Here is a 27,536-nt window from a genome sequence, read left to right as displayed (position 1 = left end):
GGGCAGAGAGTTCCACTGCTGAACGGCTCTCACAGTCAGGAAGTTCTTCCTCATGTTCAGATGGAATCTCCTCTCTTGTAGTTTAAAGCCATTGTTCCACGTCCTAGTCTCCAGGGAAGCAGAAAACAAGCTTGCTCCCTTCTCCCTGTGGCTTCCTCTCACATATTTATACATGGCTATCATATCTCCTCTCAGCCTTCTCTTCTTCAGGCTAAACATGCCCAGTTCCCTAAGCCGCTCCTCATAGGGCTTGTTCTCCAGACCCTTGATCTCCAGACCCTTGATGTCTTCTGGGAACCTCTGGTTGATGAGTGCTATGGTGTCTGCAACTGGGACCATGGTCAATAGAGACACCACATCAAAGCTGATCAGTTTGTCGTTGGTATTTAGCTGGAATTTGCTGATTTTTTCAATGAAGTGGGCTGAGTCCTTGATGTAATGTGTAGTGAGCTCAATATGGCTTTGTAACTGAGCAGCAAGAAATGTTGCTAAGTCGTACGTGGGGGATCCAATGGTGCTTACGATGGGTCTGAGTGGGGTGGAGTCCTTATTGATTTTTGGGTGTCCATAAAGCCTAGGTGGCAGGGCTTCCGATTTACATAGCTGTTGTCGTATGTCGAAGTTGATTGAGGAGTTCTTAATCAGAGTGTTGGTTTTCCTGGTTATTTTCGAAGTTGGGTCTTGTTTAAGTTTTCTGTATATCGTAGGATCCAGGAGTTTTCTGACCTTCTCCTTGTATTGTTCTGTATGCATGATTACTGTGGCATTCCCCTTGTCTGCTGGGAGAATGAGGATATCAGGATCTGAGTTGAGGTCTCTGATGGCTTGTCTTTCCTTCCTTGTAATGTTACTGGAGGGAAGTTTTGCCTTTTTCAGGATCCTTTCTGTTTCCGCTCATACTTCTTCTGTTTCTATCAGTAGTCTCAATTGTGGTCCAGTTGAGCTGTTTTGAGCCATAGAGGGTGTCATGGTCTTTGCTTTAGGAGGCTATAAAATGCAAGAGGGCTATTAATGCCTTCCATTTGGGAAACACACTACATCAGTTACTCCATAGCCAGTAACACTTTTGCAATGCAGAGAGGGAATAAGACACCGTTATTATGGCACAATTAAATACACCGTTAGAATATTCTTTGGGCCAATTTGAAAAATAAATGCGTTAGGTAGTCTCCTAGGCACTTGCTTAGGTGGGGAATCCACTTAAATTAATCAGAGTGGGGTCTTTCGCACTAAATAACACGATGTTGCACCTCAGCAGGAGTTCACCTTGCTCACAGAACACACCAGGAAACCAGACGTGATAATAAACAATTTATTGGTAAAACACATATAGGAAAGGACCAAGGGCACCTTAAGCAAATAATAGGGTAGAAATACAAGTGTTAATAAAGAAAGCAAGTCCCAAAAGCAATAAGTAAATGCAAAAACCAAGAATTAAAACATGAACATTAGTCCAGGAAACAAGGAACAAAACAAGAGCATGAATCCATAGGTAAATCTAGAAAGCCAGAAGCAAAATTTGACCAGGAATCTTATTTATTTATTTATTTCACGCATTTCTACCCCGCCCTTCTCAACCCCCGAGGGGGGACTCAGGGCGGCTTACAAAAGGCACAATTCGATGCCAACACAAACAATAAGATAAAAACATATATCAACAGCAATTATAAAACAATTAAAACAATCAATTATACATCACAATCCATAAAACCAGTCTAATGCTCAATGTTCACCAGCTCAGAGTCCGTAAATTCATTCCACATTGTCTAATCCTATCAATTCTAGTTGTCAATTGTCCTTTGTCTATCTGCTAGATTACCCAAAGGCCTGGTCCCATATCCATGTTTTTAGTTTCCTTCTAAAAGAGAGGAGGGATGTCGATGACCTAATTTCCCCGGGAAGTGAATTCCACAAGCGAGGGGCCACCACCGAGAAGGCTCTGCTCCTCGTCCCCACCAATCTCACTTGTGCTAGAGGTGAGGCCGAGAGCAGGGCCTCCCCAGAAGATCTTAAACTCTGAGGCGGGATGTAGAAGGAGATGCGTTCGGACAGATACGCTGGGCCGGAACCGTATAGGGTTTTGTAGGTCAATCTTGGGTGTTGAGCTAAAGCATGAACCAAGAACAAGACAGGAGCTTCTCACTCCAGTAGCAACATTGCTTGATTTAAAAATCCTAACAGCTCTCTCCCTAATTTAAAGGCTGCAAAACATGAATGCATTCCTTTGACCTTGAGAGGCCTGCTTCTGCCTCTCTTTGCCATGGCTTTTCTTGCACCTGAATTTCTTCTCCCTCAGAAGCAGCCTGGTATCTCTGTCTAAGCCAGCTGCTTCTTCCGATGAGCTAATGTTATCCTCCCCTCCCTGCCTGTTGGCTTCCAAATCAGTTTCACTTTCACACTTTGACTCAGCATCTTACTCCAAAACCCCCTCCATTCTATCAGTTTGCTCTAAACCAGTGTTTCTCAACCTGGGGGTCGGGACCCCTGGAGGGGTCGCGAAGGGGTGTCAGAGGGGTCGCCAAAGACCATCAGAAAACACAGTATTTTCTGTTGGTCATGTGGGTCTCTGTGTGGGAAGTTTGGCCCAATTCTATCATTGGTGGGGTTCAGAACGCTCCTTGATTGTAGGTGAACTATAAATCCCAGCAAGTAAAACACCCAAATCTCAAGGTCTATTTTCCCAAAACCCCACGAGTGTTCACATTTGAACATATTGAGTATTCATGCCAAGTTTGGTCCAGATCCATCATTGTTGGAGTCCAGAGTGCTCTCTAGATGTAGGCGAATTTCAACTCCCAAACTCAAGGTCAATGCCCACCAAACCCTTCAAGTATTTTCTGTTGGTCATGGGAGTTCTGTGTGCCAACTTTGGTTCAATTCCATAGTTGGTGGGATTCAGAATGCTCTTTGTTTACAGGTTAACTATAAATCCCAGCAATTACAACTCCCAAATGGCAAAATCAATCCCCCCACCAACCCCACCAGTATTCAAATTTGGACATACCGGATTTGTGCCAAATTTGCTCCAGTGAATGAAAATACATCCTGTAGATCATTATTTACATGGCGATTCATAATGTTAGGGTTCTGGTTGGGGGTCACCACAGCATGAGGAACTGTATTAAGGGGTTGCGGCATTAGGAAGGTTGAGAACCACTGCTCTAAACCCTCCTCTGTCTGGACACCCACAGAACCATCAGGCCCTGCACCCTCAACCCCCTCATCTGGCTGAACCACAGCACATGAAGAATAACCAGTAGATGTCTGTGAATGTTAGCTGGCTTTTCAGAGAGTAAATCTCAAATTTTCCAAATCTTGATGAATGCCAAGATCAGTGAACCAGCTTTTTGCCTTGTACTCCAAACTATCCTAGTAAAGGCTGCAGCTTCAGCCTTTGCTATGGTTGTTTCATTTCCTCTGCCTAACATTGCTTGTCTTCCCTTCCCCATGACATTTAGAAATCAAAGACGCACAAACTCCTTTTCACTCTATGTCTGTTTCACCGGTAATTAATAGTGACATCGTGCCACCATCAATGAAGGCTCCAAAACAGCAATGACTGAGTCTTCTTGTCCTGCTTATAGTTTTCCAGGAAGCATCTGGTTGTCCATTGTGTGACACAGATTGCTAAACTAGATGAACAAATCCTTGGTCTGGCCCGACAGGGTTCCTCTCATGTTCCTAGCACCTTAAAGCAGTATAATGCAACATAACTCTAGCCCAGGCATGGGCAGTGTTCTGGTACGGCTGTACCAGGAGCTCCAATTTTATTTGCTTTGTATTAAATGTTTGCTTGCAGCCCTGGGTTTCAGGGACTCTGCAGATAGGTGGCTTCCTTTGGTTGCAGTCATAGGGCTAGTCACCTGTCCAACATCGTTAAGTTTTGGTCCCGCCCCTTGCTCAGGGCAATTGGGAAGGGAAGGGAGCCATTTTTAGTTAGTTTCAGCAAGGAAAGCTAATGTACAGGACGTGTGCAAGCTTCCCCTGTACAAAAGCTTCAACCCTTAAGATCTTCCGGGGGAGAACAGTCTTAAGAGTCTCCAAAGATTTCCAGGAGAACAGCCCTAAAGACCAAAGAACTCCAGCTGGAGAACATCTAAGTCTTTATTGGTTGGTCCACTCGGCGTTCGAGAAGCAGTTTGACCCGGTAGCGGAGCCCACATCAGTAAGGGTTAGATTACAGTCAGCCTGGGAGAAGTTAAAAACGGGATTGAAGACAGTTGCCTGTCCTTCGTGGGCAAGATTAAGAATTCACCAGTTGCCTAAAAGCTTGGAATCATTTGCTTAAGTTTACCGAAGACAAGAGAAGTTTCTGTTTGATTGTTCATTAATAAAGGACTTTGTTGTACTTCACAAACCATCTAAAGATCATTTGTGGTGGAAAACCTCTGAGAACTTCTCCTTGGGCCCCCTGGCTTCCCGTTTGGCAAAGGTTGCACGTCCTGTCCTAAAGGAAATTCTTTACAGGCCCAGCACGTGACAGAACAGGCAAACTTGGACCCTCCAGGTGTTTTGGACTTCAACTCCCACAGTTCCATCAATATGTGGCCGTCGTACTCCTAGCACAGGCATGGGCCACCTTGGGCACTCCAGGTTTTCTGGACTTCAAATCCCACAGTTCCTTCAGTATGTGAACGACATACTCATAGCACAGGCATGGGCCAACTTGGACCATAACTCCAGGTGTTTTGGACTTCAACTCCCACACTTCCTAATAGCCTCAGGCCCCTTCCTCAGGGGGAAAGGGGAAGGGTCTGAGGCTGTTAGGACGTGTGGACGTTGAAGTTCAAAACACCTGGAGGACCCAAGTTGGCCCATGCCTACTCTAGCCTGACCAGTGTCACAGTCTGATTCTATACAATGCGTTGCAAGAATTGCCGAAGGGTTTGGCCATTGGATATGTTGGTTGTCGCTATTGACCTGCTGTGGTTAAATTTTACTTTCAGTGCGCCTTGTAGCAATAATCAGGGATGGGCAAACTGCTGCCTCCAGGGCTATTTTTATGGCCCTCGATTGCGCTAAACTCCACAGATTTCTTTTTTTGTCTTGTCACCCCAGAAGAGGCTAATTGCCTTTTTAATATTTGCAGGACAAGCATGCCCTGTTGACATTTAAATGTCCATTTTTCAAACCCAGAAGTGAAGTTGTGGACTCATCCAGTTTTGTTTTATTTTATTGGCTTTTTGGAAATCCATGCAGCCACTGGAGATCGCAGCTTCGGAATATTATATTTGTCATTACATTGATTTTGGCTCAGTCCATCCCATTAATAAGAGAAATCTAAGGAATCTAAGTCATCATCTGCCCTCCTCAGTGTTATGACTTCAAATACCTTAATTGGGAGAAATGGAGTGAACCTTTAGCAGATGCAACATTATGTCTGTATGGGCCTTCAAGTCACCTGTTGATGTGTGTTGATGACCCCATGGCTTTCTCAGAGGGGTTTTTTTTGGTAAGGTTTTCCCAGAGATGGTTTATGGTTTTACACCTCCCAAATTTCCATTGGGTATTTCTCCTGTAGCCATTGGATATTTTCTACAATAACAGTATTAGAACTTCCCTGGGAATTATGCATTACAGCATTTGTCATCAAGGGGTATCAGTGGGGTCACCAAAGACCATCAGAAACACGGTATTTTATGTTGTTCATGGGAGTTCTGTGTGGGAAGTTTAGTCCAATTCCATCATTGGGAGAGTTCAGAATGCTCTTTGATTGTAGGTGAACTATAAATCCCAGTAATGACCACTCCCAAATGTCAAGGTCTGTTCTGTTGCGCACTGGGTCTGAACAAATTGTCTTTATTCTATAGGACGTGTACTTTAAACCCAGTGGGAAGCCAGGGTGCCTCAAAGAGAGATTCTTAGGGATTTCCTGAAGTGATGGTCTTTAGAGTCTTTAATAGTACAACAAAGTCTTTATTAAGGAACAAATAACAAATCTTCAAACAACACTTCAAGGCTTTCTTATTCTAGTCTTTAAGAGACTGGCACTGACCTGGATTAACTGTACTTTCTCAGCATGAGGAGGAACCCTTTATAATCTCTTCCAGGCTGTCTATCATCTGGGCCTCGCTGGTCTGGGTCTTACTACCGATCCCAAATGCGTCTGGACATCAAATAAACCTACCACCCAAGGCTTGAAGATATTTCATCTGGAATTCCGTGGTTCTGAAATGCTGCCCTGTGGAAACTTCAGGGCTGTTTCCCCCTCTGGTGCTGTGAGGCTGAGAAGCTGTGAGCTCTCAGCCAGAGCCTTTGGGATCTTTTCCTTCTGTTTCTATTTCTTTGAATGATCCCCAGATGGTCCCCGGATGATCTTGAGGAATGAAGCTTTTCCTACGGGACGAGCTGATCTGCGTCCTATAGACTAGCTTCCTTGTGTGTGACTGACTGAAAATGGCTCCCTTCCCTTTTCAAAACCCAAAAGGGGACGGAACTAAAGAACCTAATGATGATGGACAGGGGGCCTGCCCTATAACTGCAAACTTTAACAGGAAGCCACCCTGCTGCAAAATCCCAAGCCTTGAGCTGCAAGCAAACATTTGATACAAGGCAAATAAAGTGGGAGCTTCTGGTACAACTGTACCAGCACAAGGTCTATTTTCCCCAAACACCACCAGTGTTCAAATTTGGGCGGATTCGTGCCAAATTTGGTCCAGATCCGTCATTGTTTGAGTCCACAGTGCTCTCTGGATGTAGGTGAACTACAACTCCAAAACTCAAGATCAATGCCCACCAAAGCCTTTCAGTATTTTCTCTTGGTCATGGGAGTTTGGTTTGCCAAGTTTGGTTCAATTCCATTGTTGGTGGAGTTCAGAATGCTCTTTGATTGTGGGTGAACTAGAAATCCCAGTGCTCTCTGGATGTAGGTGAACTACGACTCCAAAACTCAAGGTCAATGCCCATCAAACCCTTCTAGTATTTTTTCTTGGTCATGGGGGTTTAGTTTGCCAAGTTTGGTTCAATTCCATCGTTGGTGGAGTACAAAATGCTCTTTGATTGTGGGTGAACTATAAATCCCAGTGCTCTCTGGATGTAGGTGAACTACAACTCCAAAACTCAAGGTCAATGCCCACCAAATCCTTCCAGTATTTTCTCTTGGTCATGGGAGTTTGCCCAAGTTTGGTTCAATTCCATCGTTGGTGGAGTTCAGAATGCTCTTTGATTTTGGGTGAACTATAAACCCCAGTGCTCTCTGGATGTAGGTGAACTACAACTCCAAAACTCAAGGTCAGTGCCCACCAAAGCCTTTCAGTATTTTCTCTTGGTCATGGGAGTTTGGTTTGCCAAGTTTGGTTCAGTTCTATCGTTGGTGGAGTTCAGAATGCTCTTTGATTGTGGGTGAACTATAAATTCCAGCAGCTACAACTCCCAAATGACATAATCAATCCCCCCAACCTCACCAGTATTTGAAATTTGGGCATATCGGGTATTTGTGCCAAATTTGGTCCAGTGAATGAAAATACATCCTGCATATAAGATATTTACATGACGAATTCTAACAGTAGCAAAATTACAGGTATGAAGTAGCAATGAAAATAATGTTATGGTTGTGGGTCACCTCAACATGAGGACTTACTTACTTACTTAGGCGATCCCTCCTTGGACGAGTAAGATGGTCTTCCGTTATGGATTTCTCTGTGGGTCCGTATGTGGCTGTGGAGCCCTATTCTTGCTCTGCATCTTCTTCCGCAGTGAGGGCATTGGTTTCCAGGTGGAAGGCGGTCCCGGTCGGGGTTGGCTTGATGCGCCTTCCTCCTGGCACGTTTCTCTCTTTCACCCTCCACTCGTGCCTCCTCAAATTCTGCAGCACTGCTGGTCACAGCTGTCCTCCAGCTGGAGCGCTCAAGGGCCAGGGCTTCCCAGTTCTCGGTGTCTATGCCAGAGTTTTTAAGGTTGGCTTTGAGCCCATCTTTAAATCTCTTTTCCTGTCCACCAATGTTCCGTTTTCCGTTCTTAAGTTCGGAGTAGAGCAACTGCTTTGGGAGACGGTTGTCAGGCATCCGGACAACGTGGCCGGCCCAGCGGAGTTGATGTTGGAGGACCATTGCTTCAATGCTGGTGGTCTTTGCTTCTTCCAGCACACTGACATTTGTCCGCTTATCCTCCCAGGAGATTTGAAGGATTTTTCGGAGGCAGCGCTGATGGAATCGTTCCAGGAGTTGCATGTGACGTCTGTAGACAGTCCACATCTCACAGGCGTAGAGCAGGGTTGGGAGGACAATAGCTTTATAGACAAGCACCTTGGTCTCCCTACGGATGTCCCGGTCCTCAAACACTCTCTGCTTCATTCTGGAAAATGCTGCACTTGCAGAGCTCAGGCGGTGTTGTATTTCGGCGTCGATGTTGACTTTGGTGGAGAGGTGGCTGCCAAGGTAGCGGAAATGGTCCACATTTTCTAATGTTACACCATTAAGCTGTATTACTGGCATTGGAGAGGGATTGGCTGGTGACTGCTGGAACAGCACCTTGGTTTTCTCAATGTTCAGTGACAGGCCGAGCTTCTCGTATGCTTCTGCAAAGGTGTTTAGAGTGGCTTGTAGATCTTCTTCTGAATGCGCACAGACGACATTGTCATCAGCATACTGGAGTTCTATAACAGATGTTGTTGTAACCTTGGTTTTGGCTTTCAGTCTGCTGAGATTAAACAGCTTACCATCTGTCCGGTAGATGATTTCCACTCCGGTGGGAAGCTTCCCATCAACAAGGTGAAGTATCATAGCGATGAAGATGGAGAATAGAGTTGGGGCAATAACACATCCCTGTTTGACACCCGATTCCACCTTAAATGGGTCTCTTTGGGAGCCACTGCTGTCCAAGACTGTTGCCATCATGTCATCATGGAGGAGCCGCAGGATGTTCACAAATTTGTTAGGGCACCCGATTTTGTGGAGGATGTTCCAGAGAGCGCTGCGATTCACTGTGTGAAACATGAGGAACTGTATTAAGGGGTCATGGCTTTAGGAAGGTTGAGAAACATTACATTACAATATGAATGTACCTTTGCTTGTTGCATTTATTCCTGACTTTGGTTCAGCCTGGGTTTTTGTTTTGCACAAATGTGATATATTCTTCCCTGCCCACACTGTACCCATTTGGATGTTCCTTCCTTTCCTGCCTTTGCTTAAACTGTGTTCTTTCCACTCCCTTTAAGGTCTGATAGTCTCTTCCTTGTGACATTTCATGTTCTCCAAGTTCCTTAACCATATCCATCAGCATCTATTTGTATTTCAGACCTTTGATTCCTGTCCTTATATCCGGCAATTGGTTCTAATGTTGCTTGCTTGATATCGTGTGATGTTATTATCATCCTTTATTGACCAGCTGTCTGTAGTCATTTATAAATATATAAATCCAGTGTTGTAAGCTGGAAATGGTCTATTCTGCATTAAGAGACTGATCGAGAATGGCATTTGGAATGCCAGGATCCTTGGGCAAGGATGTTTTACTATCCGAGAGATAGTGGTTGGTTGTAGGTTAAACGTTGGACATTTGGACTGGTTTGTGTTACTGCTTCAAAATACAGATGGATGATTTCAATATGGACATTGCCATTTGATAATCTGGACTTCATTTTTAAGGATATTTTTATTGATTTTGACAGAAAGAACAGAATGTACAACCCAAAACATAAAACACAAAAAGAGAAAACAGATAGAAAAATATACACACACATATATAGAACTAGACACTAATGATGATGATGATGATGATGATGATGATGATACACTTTAGTTATATTTTGCTCTATCTCCCCAAAGGGACTCGGAGCAGATTACAGTATACACATATATAGGCAAACATTCAATGCCTTTGGGTTGTTGTAGGTTTTTTCGGGCTATATGGCCATGGTCTAGAGGCATTCTCTCCTGATGTTTCGCCTGCATCTATGGCAAGCATCCTCAGAGGTAGTGAGGTCTGTTGGAACTAGGAAAAAGGGTTTATATGACTGTGGAATGACCAGGGTGGGATAAAGGACTCTTGTCTGCTGGAGCTAGGTGTGAATGTTTCAACTGACCACCTTGATTAGCATACAATGGCCTGACTGTGCCTGGAGCAAACTTTTGTTGAGAGGTGATTAGATGTCCTTGTTTGTTTCCTCTCTGTTGTTGTGCTGTTGCAATTTTAGAGTTTTTTAATACAGAAAGGAGGAAACCATGAAAATGAACAAAATCTGGCTACCATCATTAAAAAACTCTAAGAGTCCAGGAGCATCTTCCCACTCATGTCCCTCAGCAAAAGGTGCTGATTTTGATACTGGGAAGTTCATATTGTATTCCAAAGACCATCCTATCTAGCTGCATGTTATAGCCATCTCTGGTTGTAGCTTCTATAGTCTGTGTTCAGTGGTATGCTAGCTCTAAAGTGTGCAAAGGGATTGTGACTTTTAGCTGTTGATATGCGCATCCTTCACTGATTTGTTTGGTCTTCCAAATTATCTTACAGTTACAAAATGACCTTTCAGTATCATACAGTTGGAAATATTATATTTTTACATGCATTTGTGATTTTTTGTAGATAGGTGAAATATAGTTCTGGATGGCCCATGAGGTCTCTTCCAAATCTATTTATTTGTCGTGTCAGGGCAACCAGTCAATTATATTACATTTCTAACAGAACAAAGCAAACAAACAGGCAAAATACAAAATTTGTGAGTTTGGTAGTTGATTAAATGTCCTTTGACTAGTATCTGGCCACTTGGAGTGCTTCTGGTGTTGCTGCAAAAAGGTCCTCCATTGTGTATGTAGCAGGGCTCAGGTTGCATTGCAGCAGGTGGTCAGTGGTTTGCTCCTCTCCACACTCGCATGTCGAGGATTCCACTTTGTGGCCCCATTTCTTGAGGTTGGCTCTGCATCTTGTGGTGACAGAGCGCAGTCTGTTCAGCGCCTTCCAAGTCGCCCAGTCTTCTGAGTGCCCAGGGGGGAGTCTCTCATTTGGTATCAGCCATTGGTTGAGGTTCTGGGTTTGAGCCTGCCACTTTTGGACTCTCGCTTGCTGAGGTGTTCCAGCGAGTGTCTCTGTAGATCTTAGAAAACTATTTCTAGATTTAAGTCGTTGACATGCTGGCTGATACCCAAACAGGGAATGAGCTGGGGATGTCTCTGTTCCAAATCTATGATTCTATGAGTCTATGATTCTGGCTCTTATTTTCCTACATCCCCAGTTAACGTGCCTTCCTAGGATCCTACTAGAGCAAACAGTCAGAGGAAGCCAGAAATTTGTAGCACTATCTCTTGAGGTAGAAATGAGCCCCATAAATTCCTCCCGCAGGTGCTTGATGTCTGCACTAAATTGGGGGAGAAAAACCTACAGAGCTCCGAAACATGGAATTTGACTGGAAACTTTGAAAAGAAAGGTGAAAGAGAAGAGAAACCAGCAGCTCTCATAGCCTAAGACTCCAATATTTGTGTGTTAACCGTTCTGGAAATTGACTTGGTTACAGAAAACCATAATAAATACACCTTATTTACAGTATTTATATTCCACCCTTCTCACCCCGCAGGGGACTCAGGGCGGATTACGGTGTACACATATATGGCAAACATTCAATGCTGATTTGACATACAACATATACAGACATACACAGAGGCTATTTAACTTTTTCTGGCCGCCAGGGGAGCTGTCACTTTCATCGTCCATCTGCGACACTGATGAAGTACTTCCGCATTCTCCTCATGCTTTTGCTGGAGTCTTTTTATGGCCTCATAAATTAGTTAATTTAGCCCCCCCCCCCCACTTTAAGGTGGTACCTAATTTTCCTACTTGACAGATGCAACTGTCTTTCGGGTTGCAAAGGTCGACAACAGGCTACACAATTGGTTGGAAGCCCACTCCAACCCGGGCTGGCTTCGAACTCATGACCTTTTGGTCAGAGTGATCTTAATGCAGCTGACACTCAGCCAGCTGCGCCACAATCCTTTCCACCTGCTTATGAACTTACTCCCCAGGAAGACTCCAGGAACTCCCCCAGCTCCCACAACCAGAGAAGCTTGTATTATTGCTCTGGGATGATGACGAGGAACTCAGATGCAGTAGACCAGGGCTTCTCAAGCTCAGGAGCCCTTTTTGAAGCAAAAGATTCTCACAGAGCCCCAAGAAATGTTTGTATATTGTATTATATATTATATTTTATATAATGTATAAGGCATGGGACAGGCAGATGGGTAGAGAATGTTTGTGTGAACTAATTCACACAGTCCAATAAATAAATAAATAATGCAATATTTAAAATGAAGAACAATTTTAACCAACATAACAGTATTTCAGTGGAAGAGCCCCAGGGCAATCTGGTCTATCCCCTTCATGCAGGAGAAACAATTAAAATACTCCTAACAGATGGCCATCCACATTTTGTAAGAAGATGGAGAAGAAGAATAGTAACCCCAGAGGAGGTAGAGCATCCACAGAGCCGGTGAGCTCCTCTCATGGAGTCCCAAGGGCTCCCTGGAGCACAATTTGAGAACCGCTGCAGTAGACCATAGCCAACTCAGAGTAGATGCCAACTTCCAAGCACTCATGCTTAGGGCACCCTAACCCCTCCCCAATGCCAGAGATACAGCTTAATGATGTAACATTAGAAAATGTTGACCATTTCCGCTACCTTGGCAGCCACCTCTCCACCAAAGTCAACATCGACACCGAAATACAACACCGCCTGAGCTCTGCGAGTACAGCATTTTCCCAAATGAAGCAGAGAGTGTTTGAGGACTGGGACATTCGTAGGGATACCAAGGTGCTTGTCTATAAAGCTATTGTCCTCCCAACCCTGCTCTATGCCTGCGAAATGTGGACTGTCTACAGACGTCACATGCAACTCCTGGAACGATTCCATCAGCGCTGCCTCCGGAAAATCCTGCAAATTGGGCAAAGACAAGTGGACAAACATCAGCGTGCTGGAAGAAGCAAAGACCACCAGCATTGAAGTGATGGTCCTCTGCCATCAACTCTGCTGGGCCGGCCACGTTGTCCAGATGCCCGACCACCGTCTCCCAAAGCAGTTGCTCTACTCTGAACTTAAGAACGGAAAACGGAACATTGGTGGACAGGAAAAGAGATTGAAAGATGGGCTCAAAGCCAACCTTAAAATCTCTAGCATAGACACCGAGAACTGGGAAGCCCTGGCCCTTGAGCTCTCCAGCTGGAGGTCAGCTGTGACCAGCAATGCTGCAGAATTCGAGGAGGCACGAGTGGAGCGTGCAAGAGAGAAACGTGCCAGGAGGAAGGCGTGTCAAGCCAACCCCAACCGGGACCACCTTCCACCTGGAAACCAATGCCTTCACTGTGGGAGAAGATGCGGGTCAAGAATAGGGCTCCACAACCACCTACGAATCCACAAGGAAACCCATCATGGAAGACCATCTTACTCGTCCAACGAGGGATCGCCTAAAGAAAGAAGAAGCTTAGGGCACAGAGACCCTTATGCCATGCCATGCCATTGGTTCACCCAGCATAATATGGCATACATTGTCCAACAGTGCTTTCTACTGCTGTTTCCACAGACTGAGCCTCTTGGGATGTTCTCTGCCACTGAGCATGAGGAAGAACTTCCTGACTGTGAGAGCCATTCAGCAGTGGAACTCTCTGCCCCGGAGTGTGGTGGAGGCTCCTTCTTTGGAGGCTTTTAAGCAGAGGCTGGATGGCCATCTGTCAGGGGTGATTTGAATGCAATATTCCTGCTTCTTGGCAGGGGGTTGGACTAGATGGCCCATGAGGTCTCTTCCAACTCTTTGATTCTATGATTCTATGATTCTATGAGCTGAAGTCCATCCCTGAAGTCCAGAACCTTATTGCCTTAGAGGTTTTCCATCTCCAAGAGTAGCCAGGTCATAGAGAGTTCAGAACCTTCCACCAAAAGGACAACTGCCTCTTCTTAATGACTTAGTACCAGTACTCTAATGTTCGTTGTATTTTTTTCTCTTGTCTTCACATGATTAAAACAGTCTGGTGCTTGCTTCAAACAGCCGACTCTCTCTGCACCTTAAGCACATTTCCAGAATGGTATTCAGTGGACCTCTCTGACCTTCCATGTCTTTGCTGCTGTTCATTATGCTCTTTAACCACCACTGCTTCTTTTATTTGCTCAGACTGATCTAGATGCATGTTCTGGCCTATAGAAGGATACGACCCCCATAATTTTATTGGTATATGCATCTCCTAAGTTTGGGTCTCCAATTGCTCTTGTATGTGAGGCTTATCTTGTGGGACATGACCTAGAAAATCATAATGGTACACAGATGGATTTTGTGCTTCCAGCATTCAGAAGGAGTGTGTTATGGAGAATTTCGCTGTTTCTCCAAAGCCATAATTATTTTTTTGCAAACACCATGACTTAGAGGATAGTTTTATGGAAAACAGGTAGATCAGAGTATTGATACAGAGGATTGGTACCAGACATGAAATCTTAATTTCTGGAGCTCTAACCCTGCTTTAAGAATAGCCTTTTTTAGATTCTGTTGGAAGCGTGAACCATGTGAGTTTCTTTATTTGACTTTGTAATAAAGAAAACTGCATTAATGCCCTGTATTAATGTTCCGAATATGGTATTCTAGGCAGGTGTTTTAATTTACTTTTTGGAGTGCAGAGCAGCTATCGCAGGCTTAGGAAGCATACCGGGCAATTGTCTGCCTCTCACTGAAAAAGATGTACTAGACATTTCGGTTCTGTTCTGAACAGTCCTAATAAGCTTGTTGATTTGAAAAAGAAATTGTCTCCAAGTCTCTGGAATCCATTAAATAAATGGGCTTAGAAATGAGGTGTAAGTACCACGGTACGACAATTTAAGCCACTGAAGGAAAAGGATGGAAGGCTCGGAAAGTGACAAACGTATCCTGTAAAGACACGGCTGTATTTAGAACTAGAAACCGACATCCTAAGATATTGAAAGCTCATTTGAAGGTTTTTTGAGCTTTTGCTAAACACTTACCTACAAAATTGCTCTTCTGACTCTCTGCATATTCACAAGTAGCCTCGTCACAGCCGCAACATGTTTAGCCTAAATTCTTTCTCGTTTTCCCATTACCTTGCTGCCTGAGTCCATTTAATGGCTTTTATTCACACTGCCTCCCTGACCTTTTCTGCTAAAAGTAGTTTTGTAATGCTCTGTATTAACTTGCAGTTCGAGCAGCTGAGTTTTTAATGCATTTCTAGCTAAGTGAACTTTACCAAGAAGAAGGTAAAGGTTGGCTCTGTCACAGCAACATTGCTATTAATTCGGGGGAAATCCTTAAACTTGTCGCAAGACACTGAAAGCTACACACAACCAGGGGAAAATTCTGGTCTTGATAGCAAAAAATATATTTGTCAGTTCTGTAAAGAAAGGCACCAGCAACTGTCTACACAGAATGATGGGTTGCCATCAACATGTTTAAGTTGAAGTAGAACCCTCTAAGTTTCCATGAATTTCATATGTCACTAATACATATGAATCCATTAATATATATTTATACCTTTGAACACACAAAAGCTTTTAATTCTTCACAAGTTACTGTATATCAGGTCCTCCCTCTTTAAAGATTTCAGCAGGGATCCCCTCAGGTCCGCTGGCTTTGTTATATTTTTTGTTTGTTTATATGAATGTGACTACAGTGTTCCCTCACTTATCACAGGTGTTACATTCCAGGACCACCCGCAAAAAAGTGAAAATCCACAAGTTACTGTATATCAGGTCCTCCCTCTTTAAAGATATCAGCAGGGATCCCTTCAGGTCCATTGGTTTTGTTATTTTTTTTGTTTGTTTGTTTATATGAATGTGACTACAGTGTTCCCTCACTTATCACAGGTGTTACATTCCAGGACCACCCGCAAAAAAGTGAAAATCCACAAGTTACCGTATATCAGGTCCTCCCTCTTTAAAGATATCAGCAGGGATCCCTTCAGGTCCATTGGTTTTGTTATTTTTTTTGTTTGTTTGTTTATATGAATGTGACTACAGTGTTCCCTCACTTATCACAGGTGTTACATTCCAGGACCACCCGCAAAAAGTGAACATCCGCAATGTAGGGACGCTATATATGGATATCACATTCCAAGGGTGATGCAGAAGCGAGGAGAGATTTAAACACACTACACACCTTTTTTTTTTTTTTGCTAGTTATCTCTGCTGTGCTTTGCAATCTCTCTTGATTGGCCGCCTCTCTCCCCAGGCGGAGAGTGAAACCCCCTTCCACACTCCATTGTTGCCAGGAGGCGAGATTAAAATGCCACTCTGGGCAACAACAACGATTCATAAACTGGGAGGCAAAAACCCGCAAAATAGCGAGTCCGCAAAAAGCGAACTGCAAAGTAGCGAGGGAACACTGTACATTCATTGGGATTCGTAAGTTGATTTTCTTTCAAAACACATGTGTCCAACTCAAAGCCCACAGTCCAAATCTGGCCCACCATGTCATTTAACCCAACCCCCAGACTTGGACACGACTGGACTTAATGTGAGGGGAAACCTTTACCTTTACCTACTATTATTACTATTATTAAGCTAGGCCACAGTAGTTCATATAATGGTAACTTCCCAATTTGACTACTCCTACATGAGTGTCTTTGGAGACTCTGTATTGTTGACCCAGGCAGTAGAAACTACATAGCATTGCTCTTTATGAAGTTCTAGTGCACTTCTGAATTCAGGATAGTGGTGATGACGTTAAAAGCTTTAAACAGCTTAGAACCATGGTATTGTCCACCTACCTGAGGAGTGAATTCTACTGGAGAAGCTCTTCTCTTTCCTTGTTTCAGTCCCAGAGTTTGGATACAGAAGGACATAGCAGAGGGCCTTTCCCACTTGGGGACCCTGATTGTGGAACACTCTCTCTTGAGAGGTCCAAGTGATATCAACACCGGCGTCGCTCCAGCATAAAGTCAAAGCATAATTTTGTAGTAAAGCAAGCAAAGTTTATTGATTAGTCCATTGACCGTATCAACATTAAAAACAAAAACAGAAACGTGCACAAATAGACAATAATCACTATCCTAGGACTTCCATAATAGTGAACTAACGTACATACATTCAAACTTGATTAAGTTAAAAGATAATTTAAAATATCATCATTAAAATGCCAAGGTAAAATTTCACACCACAAAAATTAAAAAGGAAGGTTAAAACGAAGGTTAAAATAGACCAGCTATTGCACAATCCCAAGCCACTTCAGATACCTGTGTCACCCCTACAGTTTACCCCAATCGCCTCCAAGTACGCAGTTCTCAGCTGCGTTGCTTTATGAAGGAAAAGGGCTGTTTGGTGTGTTATCTTCGCATTCTGGCCAGCCATTAAGAATGTAGTTTGGATATGGGGATCCCAGTGAGTCTTCTGTATGATGAATGGTCTGAGGTATTGATTCCTCTCTTTGTTGTACAAAATACAATTAGACAGTACATGTGTAATATCCTCTACCTCTGTCGCCCCACAGATACAGAAACGTTCATCACATGGAACTTGGTTAAACCTTCCATGTTTTACCATTGTGTCTGTCTGTTCGAATCGGGTCTAGTGAATACCCTCCTTAGATGTTTAAGCATTTCTGTCTTTAGGTATTCGTCTGTTTGAAAAGTATGTTTGAAGCGACTTAACCATTTCAGTGAGCCGGCTTTACTAAGGGTGGCAATGTCTTTCTGAGCCTCTATATCCTGGATTCGTTGTGCCACTATTTTTGTATCTAATTCTTTTAGGAGATTTGGGTATAGAATTGGAAGTCCACAACTCCTGATACTTATATGACCTAATTTTGGATAACCCATTGACTGTATATACTCCTATTTCTGCTCTCACTGCTGCAGCTGAGGTCCTTTTATCCAGTCCTAGAAAGTGACACAGGTGCTGTTCTTGAGATTGCTCTAATAATGATACCTGGTTTAGGCCCCAGACTTCCGCTCCATACAGGAGCATGGGGGTAACCTTGGCCTTATATACTTTAAGAAGCGGGTCTAAGGAACCTGGTTGGCTATGGTTTGTTAATTTTAGCAGTTGGTTTGCCCGTGCTCTCACTCTGGCTGAGCTCCTTTGATGATGTGGGAGCCAAGAACCAGTCAAGGGTCTGGAGAACAAGCCCTATGAGGAGCGACTTAAGGAGCTGGGCATGTTTAGCCTGAAGAAGAGAAGGCTGAGAGGAGATATGATAGCCATGTATAAATATGTGAGAGGAAGCCACAGGGAGGAGGGAGCAAGCTTGTTTTCTGCTTCCCTGGAGACTAGGACGCGGAACAATGGCTTCAAACTACAAGAGAGGAAATTCCATCTGAACATGAGGAAGAACTTCCTGTGAGAGCCATTCAGCAGTGGAACTCTCTGCCCCGGAGTGTGGTGGAGGCTCCTTCTTTGGAAGCTTTTAAACAGAGGCTGGATGGCCATCTGTCAGGGGTGATTTGAATGCAATATTCCTGCTTCTTGGCAGAATGGGGTTGGACTGGATGGCCCATGAGGTCTCTTCCAACTCTTTGATTCTATGATTCTATGATTCTATGATTCTATGAAACGACATAGGTATGTAAAAGTGCAAACTTGCTCTATTGGTTCACCATCCAGAAGCCATCTATGTCCATTGGGTTGTTTGCCAAATACCATTATTTTTGACTTCGATTTGTTGATAATTAGGGAGTTCTCATGACAACTTTGTAGTAAAGACTTTGGGGCCTGACTGAGTTCATCCAAATCTGCACATGCTTTTCAAATACCTTAAACCGTTTCATCTGCTTTCGAGCCGCAGTATTTGAATGTATTGAATTGACTAATATACCTGTAATGTTTTTAAATTATTCAGTTCGTGAAACTAAATTGATCGGGCACTTTCCTGATCGGTTTAGATACAGAATGGGATAGAAATAGTTAATCATCATCAACTTTATAATTGTTACCATCATTATCACCATTGTCATCGTCATTATCAACAACGAAAATAACGATGCCATGAATTATTATTCCTGCTGTTGCAATTTTTCTGTCAGCATGTTATCATTTTCACCCTCTCCTTTCAACAGCCATTTGTCATTATTTATTTTTCAGGGCTCAAAAAAAAATCACCCTTTCATTAAAACAGAATGTCTTCTGTTTTAAAATGACGGGGAGGGTTGGGGAGGGCACCCCGATTGGTCACGTTCCTGCGAACATTGTGCATAAATACTTCTGTATCTTTGCCTGGGCTTTTGTAGAAGATCCAAAAAAAATGAGGGTTGGATAGAGAAACACTATGTTTGCGGGTGACACTCTTTCAAGATATTCTGAGTTTTCTTCCAAGTGTCACTCCCTCGGGGGAGATCTCCCTGTTCCTCAAAGTCATTCAGAATTTTCAAAGAAGGAGGTGAAGCTCAAAGGTTCGCAGTGTGTGGGCAGCAGGAAAATATTTAAGACTGACTTCTGTAGGCAAACTCTCTGTGAACTTTTTGTCAGAGCTCTCTGTATGCCATTTTCCAGGAAGCCAGCATTCTTTTCAAAGTGTGTGGCAGGCTCCCCGTGGAGACCAAACTTCTAGCAATCAGCTACAAGCAGTTTGTTTCGACTCCACTGGAACTCTCCTGTTGACCAACTCACAAGCCCACTCGATGCAACAGACGTTACAACTATTGGGTGCCATGACGAATGGCATTGCAGGAGACAAATGCAAATTTCTGAGCATGTCTCTTGTGGAAAACTAATTAAATTGCACAAGGGCAACAAACAAGCCCATTTTTAGTGGGGAACTTTCTTAGGGCAGTGGTTCTCAACCTTCCTAATGCTGCAACCTCATGTTGTGGTGACCTCCAACCATAACATTATTTTGTTGCTACTTCATGACATAAATTTTGCTATTGTTATGAACCATAATGCCAATATCTGATATGTAATAGTAATAATAATAATAATAATCCTTTATTTATACCCCGCTACCATCTCCCGGAGGACTCAGTGTGGCTTACAAGAGGCCGAGCACAAATACATCAATAAAAACAATACAGCAATACAGACAATAAATAAACTCATAAACAAAGCAATAAACAGTAATAATAACACCACGACGCATTAAAAACCTATGGCAGGGCCAAATGTAATAATTAAAATTTTAAAATACTGGGCATGACAAGGTGACGTATATCTAGGATAGGTATTTGGAGAGAGATGGAGCAAGCAGACAATCCTAGATCATTAGTAAAGTGCGATTAGGGACATGTTGCTTAGGGTTCCTTATTCTGGGAAGGCACACTGGAACAACCATGTTTTCAGGCTCCTCTTAAAAACTGCCAGAGTTGGGGCATGTCTAATGTCCTTGGGGAGCGAGTTCCAGAGTCAGGGCGCCACCACCAAAAAGGCCCTATCCCTCGTCCCCACCAATCGCGCTTGCGATGGAGGTGGGATCGTGAGTAGGGCCTCTCCAGATGAACGAAGAGATCATGTGGGTTCATACGTATGTAGGATGTATTTTCATTCAGTGGGCCGAGTTTGGCACAAATACCCAATATGCCCACATTTGAATACTAGTGGAGTTGAGGGAGGATTGATTTTGTCATTTGGGAGTTGTAGCTGCTGGGATTTATAGTTCACCTGCAATCAAAGGTCATTCTGAACTCCACCAATGATGGGTTTGAACCAAACTTGGCACATGGAACTCCCATGGCCAACAGAAAATACTGGAAGGGTTTGGTGAGCATTGACCTTGGGTTGATTGCAGGTGAACTATAAATCCCAGCAGCTACAACTCCCAAATGACAAAATCAATCCTCCGTCAACTCCACTAGTATTCAAATGTGGGCATATTGGGTATTTGTGCCAAATTCGGCCCACTGAATGAAAGTTGTAGTTCACCTCCATCCAGAGAGGACTGTGGACTCAAACAATGATAGATCTGGACCAAACTTGGCATGAATACTGAATATGGCCAAATGTGAACACTGGTGGAGTTTGGGGAAAATAGACCTTGACATTTGGGAGTTGTAGTTACTGGGATTTATAGTTCACCTACAATCAAAGAGCATTCTGAACCACACCAATGATAAAATTGGGCCAAACTTCCCACACAGACCTCCCCATGACCAACAGAAGATACTGGAGGGATTTAGGATGAATTGACAGTGATTTAGGGGAGATGTAGTTCACCTACATCTAGAGAGCATTGTGAATCCAAACAACTATGCCAAAGGGATTCCTAAGACCATCAGAAATATGTGTTTTCTGATGGTCTTTGGCGACTCCTCTGAAACCCCCTCGTGACCTGCCCTATGGTCTCAACCCCCATGTTGAGAAGCAAAGTTCTAGTGGATTGTGTACTATACTAATCAAATATCTCGTAAGTCCTATTGAATTCGATTCAGATTTCTTTGAAATAGATATCTATAAGATTGCACTGTTCCTGAATACATTGTATTTCTCCCTGTATTTGGTACAATCCGCAATAGAAATGCCACTTATATGGTTGATTTTACTGAGGATATGTTAAACAAAACTTTACTTTTTAATCTTAGTGCTTTTAAGACTCATCTCTTATACCAAGGAACACACTCCCTAAAACACATAGTGAATTGTGCCTTCTGCTTCTTTGTTCTAATGTTAATGCCACTTCAACTGGATTGTCTCGCTTTGGTTGTGGATTTTGTTGTTAACTTCCAGCAAGTTAGTTTGGACTTGGTGACTCTACGAATGGGACACCAAGACGCCACTTATTAACAGGTCTTTCAAAATTTGGTGTTATGGCTTCCTTGATTGAAGCTTCCGTCTGCTTCCAGTGTAGTCTTCTTCTTTTTTCTACTACCTTCCTCCTTACTCACCATTATTGATTTTTTTTCCAGTGAGTTATATGTTGTCATGATACGACCAGATTGGCTGTGGTTTGATAATTTTCCAATGACTCACACAGCACGCCTTTAGCACCAGTTCAGTGCACCTAAAAGCCCACTCCCTTGCATCTCTGTCTTTACTCTTGAGGCTTGTTGTTGGATGAGTAAGAGTTGGCTGAAAGTAAGAGTATACTCATATGAGTAAGAATTGGCTGGAAGCAGTCAGGACCCTGGACAGCTCTCTGAGTACCAGAACCAAAGCAATACAAGGCAAATGGAGGATTTGGGAGCTAGCTCAACTTGCAAGGTGCCTTCTGCCTTTCAGTCTCCTCAGAAATAAATGATTAAAGGATTGGGTTGTTGTAGGTTTTTTCGGGCTATATGGCCATAGTCTAGAGCCATTCTCTCCTGACGTTTCGCCTGCATCTATGGCAAGCATCCTCAGAGGTAGTGAGGTCTGTTAGAACTAGGAAAAAGGGTTTATATATTGTGGAATGACCAGGGTGAGACAAAGGACTCTTGTCTGCTGGAGCTAGGTGTGAATGTTTCAACTGACCACCTTGATTAGCATATAATGGCCTGACAGTGCCTGGAGCAAACCTTTGTTGAGAGTTGATTAGATGCCCTTGTTTGCTTCCTCTCTGTTGTTGTGCTGTTGCAATTTTAGAGTTTTTTTTAATACTGGTAGCCAGATTTTGTTCATTTTCATGGTTTCCTCCTTTCTGTTGAAATTGTCCACATGCTTGTGTATTTCAATGGCTTCTCTGTGTAGTCTGACATGGTGGTTGTTGGTGTGGTCCAGGATTTCTGTGTTCTCAAATAAAATGCTGTGTCCAGGTTGGTTCATCAGGTGCTCTGCTATGGCTGACTTCTCTGGTTGAAGGAGTCTGCAGTGTCTTTTGTGTTCCTTGATTCATGTTTGGGCAATGCTGTGTTTGGTGGCCCCTCTGTAGACTTGTTTACAGCTGCATGGTACACAGTAGACTCCCGCAGAAGTGAGAGTATCCCTCTTGTCCTTTGCTGAACGTAGCATTTGTTGGATTTTCTTAGTGGGTCTGTAGATAGTTTGTATGTTGTGTTTCCTCATCAGCTTCCCTCTGCGGTCAATGGTTGCCTTAATGTATGGCAAGAACACTTTTCCTCTGGGTGGATCTTCATCTTGACTCTCATGGCTTGTTCTCAGTCTTGCAGCTCTTCTGATGTCTGTGGTGGAGTCTCCATTGGCCTGTAGAGCCCAGTTGAGGTGGTTCAGTTCATCTTGAAGGAGGTGGGGTTCGCAGATTCTTTTTGCACGGTCTGCCAAGGCTTTAATGGTGCTTCTTTTTTGACTTGGTTGATGGTTGGAGTTTTTATGTAGATATCTATCTGTGTGTGGGGGTTTTCTATAGGCGGTGTGACCCAATTGTTGAACTGGTTTGTGGATAACTAGGACATCCAGAAAAGGCAGTCTTCCTTCATTTTCTTTTTCCATTGTGAATTGGATTTTTGGGTGGATGCTGTTAAGATGGTCCAGGAACCTGTTGAGTTCTTCTTCTCCATGGCTCCAAATCGTGAAGGTATCATCCACATATCTGAACCATATAGCGGGCTTTTTGGTTGCTGTTTCAAGGGCTTGTTTTTCAACGTGTTCCATGTAGAAAATGGGTCTGTAGATAGTTTGTATGTTGTGTTTCCTCATCAGCTTCCCTCTGCGGTCAGTGGTTCCCTTGATGTATGGCAGGAACACTTTTCCTCTGGGTGGATCTTCATCTTGACTCTCGTGGCTTTTTCTCAGTCTTGTAGCTCTTCTGATGTCTGAGGTGGAGTCTCCATTGGCCTGTAGAGCCCAGTTGAGGTGGTTCAGTTCATCTTGAAGGAGGTGGGCTTCGCAGATTCTTTTTGCATGGTCTGCCAAGGCTTTAAGGATTGTTCATTTTTCCATGGGTACATGTTTTGGCAAGACCCTTCCTAACCTTGAGCGTGTTGTGGCAACAGAAGGGCACTTGCAAGTAGTTCTGTGGACCAAAGAATTGGACCAACGCTGTTTCTTTGGGTGCAGAGGATGAGTAGCATCTAGATGGAACTGTGACCTCTGTTTTAGGGCGTGACACCATTCTGACAATGTCTCAGTGACAGGACAAGAGCCTGAAAAGTGGGAGGGAGGTTTCAGGAAGGGCTTCTTGAAAATCATAAGAACATTATGATGTCAACAGGCAATATTTCTAAGGGCATTCTGGGAATGATGAACTACTTGCTAGGTATGTGAGTAGCACCAGATAGTCTCCCGGTCCCTGAAGGTCCTGCGATTAATCATACCCCGCGTGACTGCAGGGACCAGTTTCAAGTTGTGGAATTAAGGTGATAAATGGCTTCTGTTATTGTAGTCGTGTACACACATAGCTCATTCTCATTGCAACCATGTAGATGACCCATGGGGAAGATGTTATCTACTTGGGAAATCTTTAACAATTATGGGAGAGAGATTATCTCCAATTTTCTTCTTTCACATGCAGGTTAGACTACATCTGACCCATCATCGAAAATTAATACTCAAGTTTGTTGTCAATATACTTTATTTTTTTAAGAGGGATGGGATTTAAAATGTTTTTTCCCAGGGACGGCAGGAGGGCCAGCCAGCCACTCAAGTAAATGGTTCGGTTTAAGTCAGCATATTATTTTCTTTATTTAGAGGCATTGTCCTATCCATCTAAGCCTGCTTTTGTGAGTCATTCATTTGCATGGCAGAGATGTTGTACATTATAGAGAATGCTTAATCTTTGTGTTGTTGTTATTATTTATTTATGCAGAGATAAATAGTTGATTTGGGGATTCTAGTTGTTTAAAGCTTACTGCCTTTTCAGCTTCCGTTAATGCCACTTTTAGTGCACAACTGAAGTCCTGTATTAATTATAATAGCAATTTTGCAGCACATAGAACAATGTGCATTAATATAATGGAGATCAATTGTATATTTTCCAAAGGGAACGATCCTTCTTCCTCTCCTGGGAAGTCCTGGGAACAACTCAGAAATCAGAACCTAATTCAAATATATTGTCGAAGGCTTTCATGGCCGGAATCACTGGGTTGTTGTAGGTTTTTTCGGGCTATATGACCATGTTCTAGAGGCATTTCTCCTGACGTTTCGCCTGCATCTATGGCAAGCATCCTCAGAGGTAGTGCTGGTCTTGACCTACAAAACCCTATACGGCTCCAGCCCAGCGTACCTATCCAAACGCATCTCCCTCTATGTCCCACCTCAGAGTTTGAGATCTTCTGGGGAGGCCCTGCTCTCAACCCCACCTCTATCACAGGTGAGATTGGTGGGGATGATGAGCAGGGCCTTCTCGGAGGTGGCCCCTCACCTGTGGAATTCACTCCCCGGGTAAATTAGGTCATCGACATCCCTCCTCTCTTTCACAAGGAAAGTAAAAACATGATTGTGGGACCAGATTTTCGGGCAATCTGGCGGTTAGATAAGGACAATGACGACCAGAATCGATAGTACTTGAACAATGTGGAATGAATTTACAGACTCTGAGATGGCGAACGCTGAGCATTAGATTGTTTTTATTGATTTTGATGTATACTGACTGTTTTTAATTGTTATAATTGCTGTTTACATGTTTTATCCATTGTTATGTTTATGCTGGCATCGAATTGTGCCTTTTGTAAGCCGCCCTGAGTCCCCCGTCGGGGATTGAGAAGGGTGGGGTAGAAATGCGTGAAATAAATAAATAGTGAGGTCTGTTGGAACTAGGAAAAAGGGTTTATATATGTGGAATGACCAGGGTGGGACAAAGGACTTTTGTCTGCTGGAGCTAGGTGTGAATGTTTCAACTGACCACCTTGATTAGAATTTGATTGCCTGGCAGTGCCTGGAGCAATCTTTTGTTGAGAGGTGATTAGATGTCCTTGTTTGTTTCCTCTCTGTTGTTGTGCTGTTCTAATTTTAGAGGCACTGCCAGGCAATCAAATGCTAATCAAGGTGCTCAGTTGAAACATTCACACCTAGCTCCAGCAGACAAAAGTCCTTTCTCCCACCCTGGTCATTCCACAGATATATAAACCCTTTTTCCCAGTTCCAACAGACCTCACTACCTCTGAGGATGCTTGCCATAGATGCAGGCGAAACATCAGGAGAGAATGCCTCTAAAACATGGCCATATAGCCCGAAAAAACCTACAACAACCTAATTCAAATATCTTTAGCTCTTCTGTTTCACAGACTATTTTTCCATGTCTTATTCCAACTCTTTTGTCACATCTTGCCTGATCAAGAGATCAGGTCATCTCAAAATGTGTGCTTTTGTGGTGCCCTTTTAGTTGGCATTTAGTGCAAAGGTATTAGGCTAATATGGCCTTCAGAATATTTCTTAAGACCAACCAAGCTACCTCTGCTTGTTACAACACACAAGCATTCATATAATAAGGTTTTTGGTCACTGAGTGAGGTTTTGAGCTGCTGCGAGTTTCTCTTTGTGAAGCTGCAGATTCCCATTACAGAGGGATGTCTTTGCCTTTCGTCATCTGCGCTTCTATCTTAGGTCTTTGGGGAAAGTTCAGCTGTAGAAAAATAAGCCACAAAACCTATTTCATCCCCTCTCCTGCCCGTTGAAGGCATCGCCAACCGAAAAAAAGAGGAATAAGCCCATTATGTTTCTTTTTAAGTCACTGCTGAGTATCAGAAACATAAATCACGGGTCTTTTTTCCACACCACTGTTATTTCCTTTGAATTGTGAATGGCAGATAAATGTTTCTTCTTTTTCACTTCTCTTTTCTTCCATTTCATCCTGCCTGCCTGCAATCAATTCTACTTTGTCTCCTTCCTGGACGCCTCGTGCAGTGCCGACCGCGCCGCCGCAGAACGTCCAAGCAGAAGCCATCAACTCCACCACCATCCACTTCTTGTGGAACCCACCTCCCCAGCAATTCATCAATGGGATCAATCAGGGATACAAGGTTTGGATGCATGCTTTCTCAGTCATTTGCCATGTTAGAGCTCCCTTGTAGAATCATAGAGTTGGGAGGGACTGCATGGGCCATCTAGTCTAACCCCCTGCTATGCAGGGAAATGATGACCCACTTCTCCTCCAGAGGACAGGAGCAGAATTCAAAACAATCTTGACAGATTAGAGAGATGGGCCAAAACTAACAAAATGAAGTTCAACAGTGACAAATGCAAGATACTCCACTTTGGCAGGAAAAACAAAATGCAAAGATACAAAATGGGGGGCAGTGCCTGGCTCGAGAGCAGTACGTGTGAAAAAGATCTTGGAGTCCTCGTGGACAACAAGTTAAACATGAGCCAACAATGTGATGTGGCGGCGAAAAAAGCCAATGGGATTTTGGCCTGCATCAATAGGAGCATAGTGTCTAGATCTAGGGAAGTAATGCTACCCCTCTATTCCGCTTTGGTTACACCACACCTGGAATATTGTGTCCAATTCTGGGCACCACAATTGAAGAGAGATATTGACTCTAAGCTGGAACGTGTCCAGAGGAGGGCGACTAAAATGATCAAGGGTCTGAGAACAAGCCCTATGAGGAGCAGCTTAAGGAGCTGAGCATGTTTAGCCTGAAGAAGAGAAGGCTGAGAGGAGATATGATAGCCATGTATAAATATGTGAGAGGAAGCCACAGGGAGGAGGGAGCAAGCTTGTTTTCTGCTCCCTTGGAGACTAGGACGCGGAACAATGGCTTCAAACTACGTTTGGTGGAGGAAGAAATGAGATTCCAACTGAACATGAGGAAGCCACAGGAAGGAGGGAGCAAGCTTGTTTTCTGCTTCCTTGGAGAATAGGACACGGAACAATGGCTTCAAACCACAGG

At 43.5% G+C, this 27,536-nt stretch overlaps 1 protein-coding gene across 5 annotated transcripts in view; it reads left to right on the top strand.

The window, feature by feature from the left end:
• The window catches only part of LOC132782172 (protein sidekick-1), a 986,469-nt gene that overhangs the window by 598,079 nt on the left and 360,854 nt on the right, over nucleotides 1–27,536 (top strand). For all 5 annotated transcript variants that reach the window (XM_067473286.1, XM_067473289.1, XM_067473288.1 and 2 more), the window contains exon 18: nucleotides 26,551–26,666. In XM_067473286.1, coding sequence (XP_067329387.1) covers nucleotides 26,551–26,666 — 116 coding nt within the window. The remainder of the gene's footprint in view (nucleotides 1–26,550; nucleotides 26,667–27,536) is intronic.

Source organism: Anolis sagrei, chromosome X (assembly GCF_037176765.1).
Source record: "Anolis sagrei isolate rAnoSag1 chromosome X, rAnoSag1.mat, whole genome shotgun sequence".
NCBI lineage: Eukaryota > Metazoa > Chordata > Lepidosauria > Squamata > Dactyloidae > Anolis > Anolis sagrei.
Note: the sequence above shows the minus strand (reverse complement) of the source record. Positions and strands in the feature narration are given on the sequence as shown.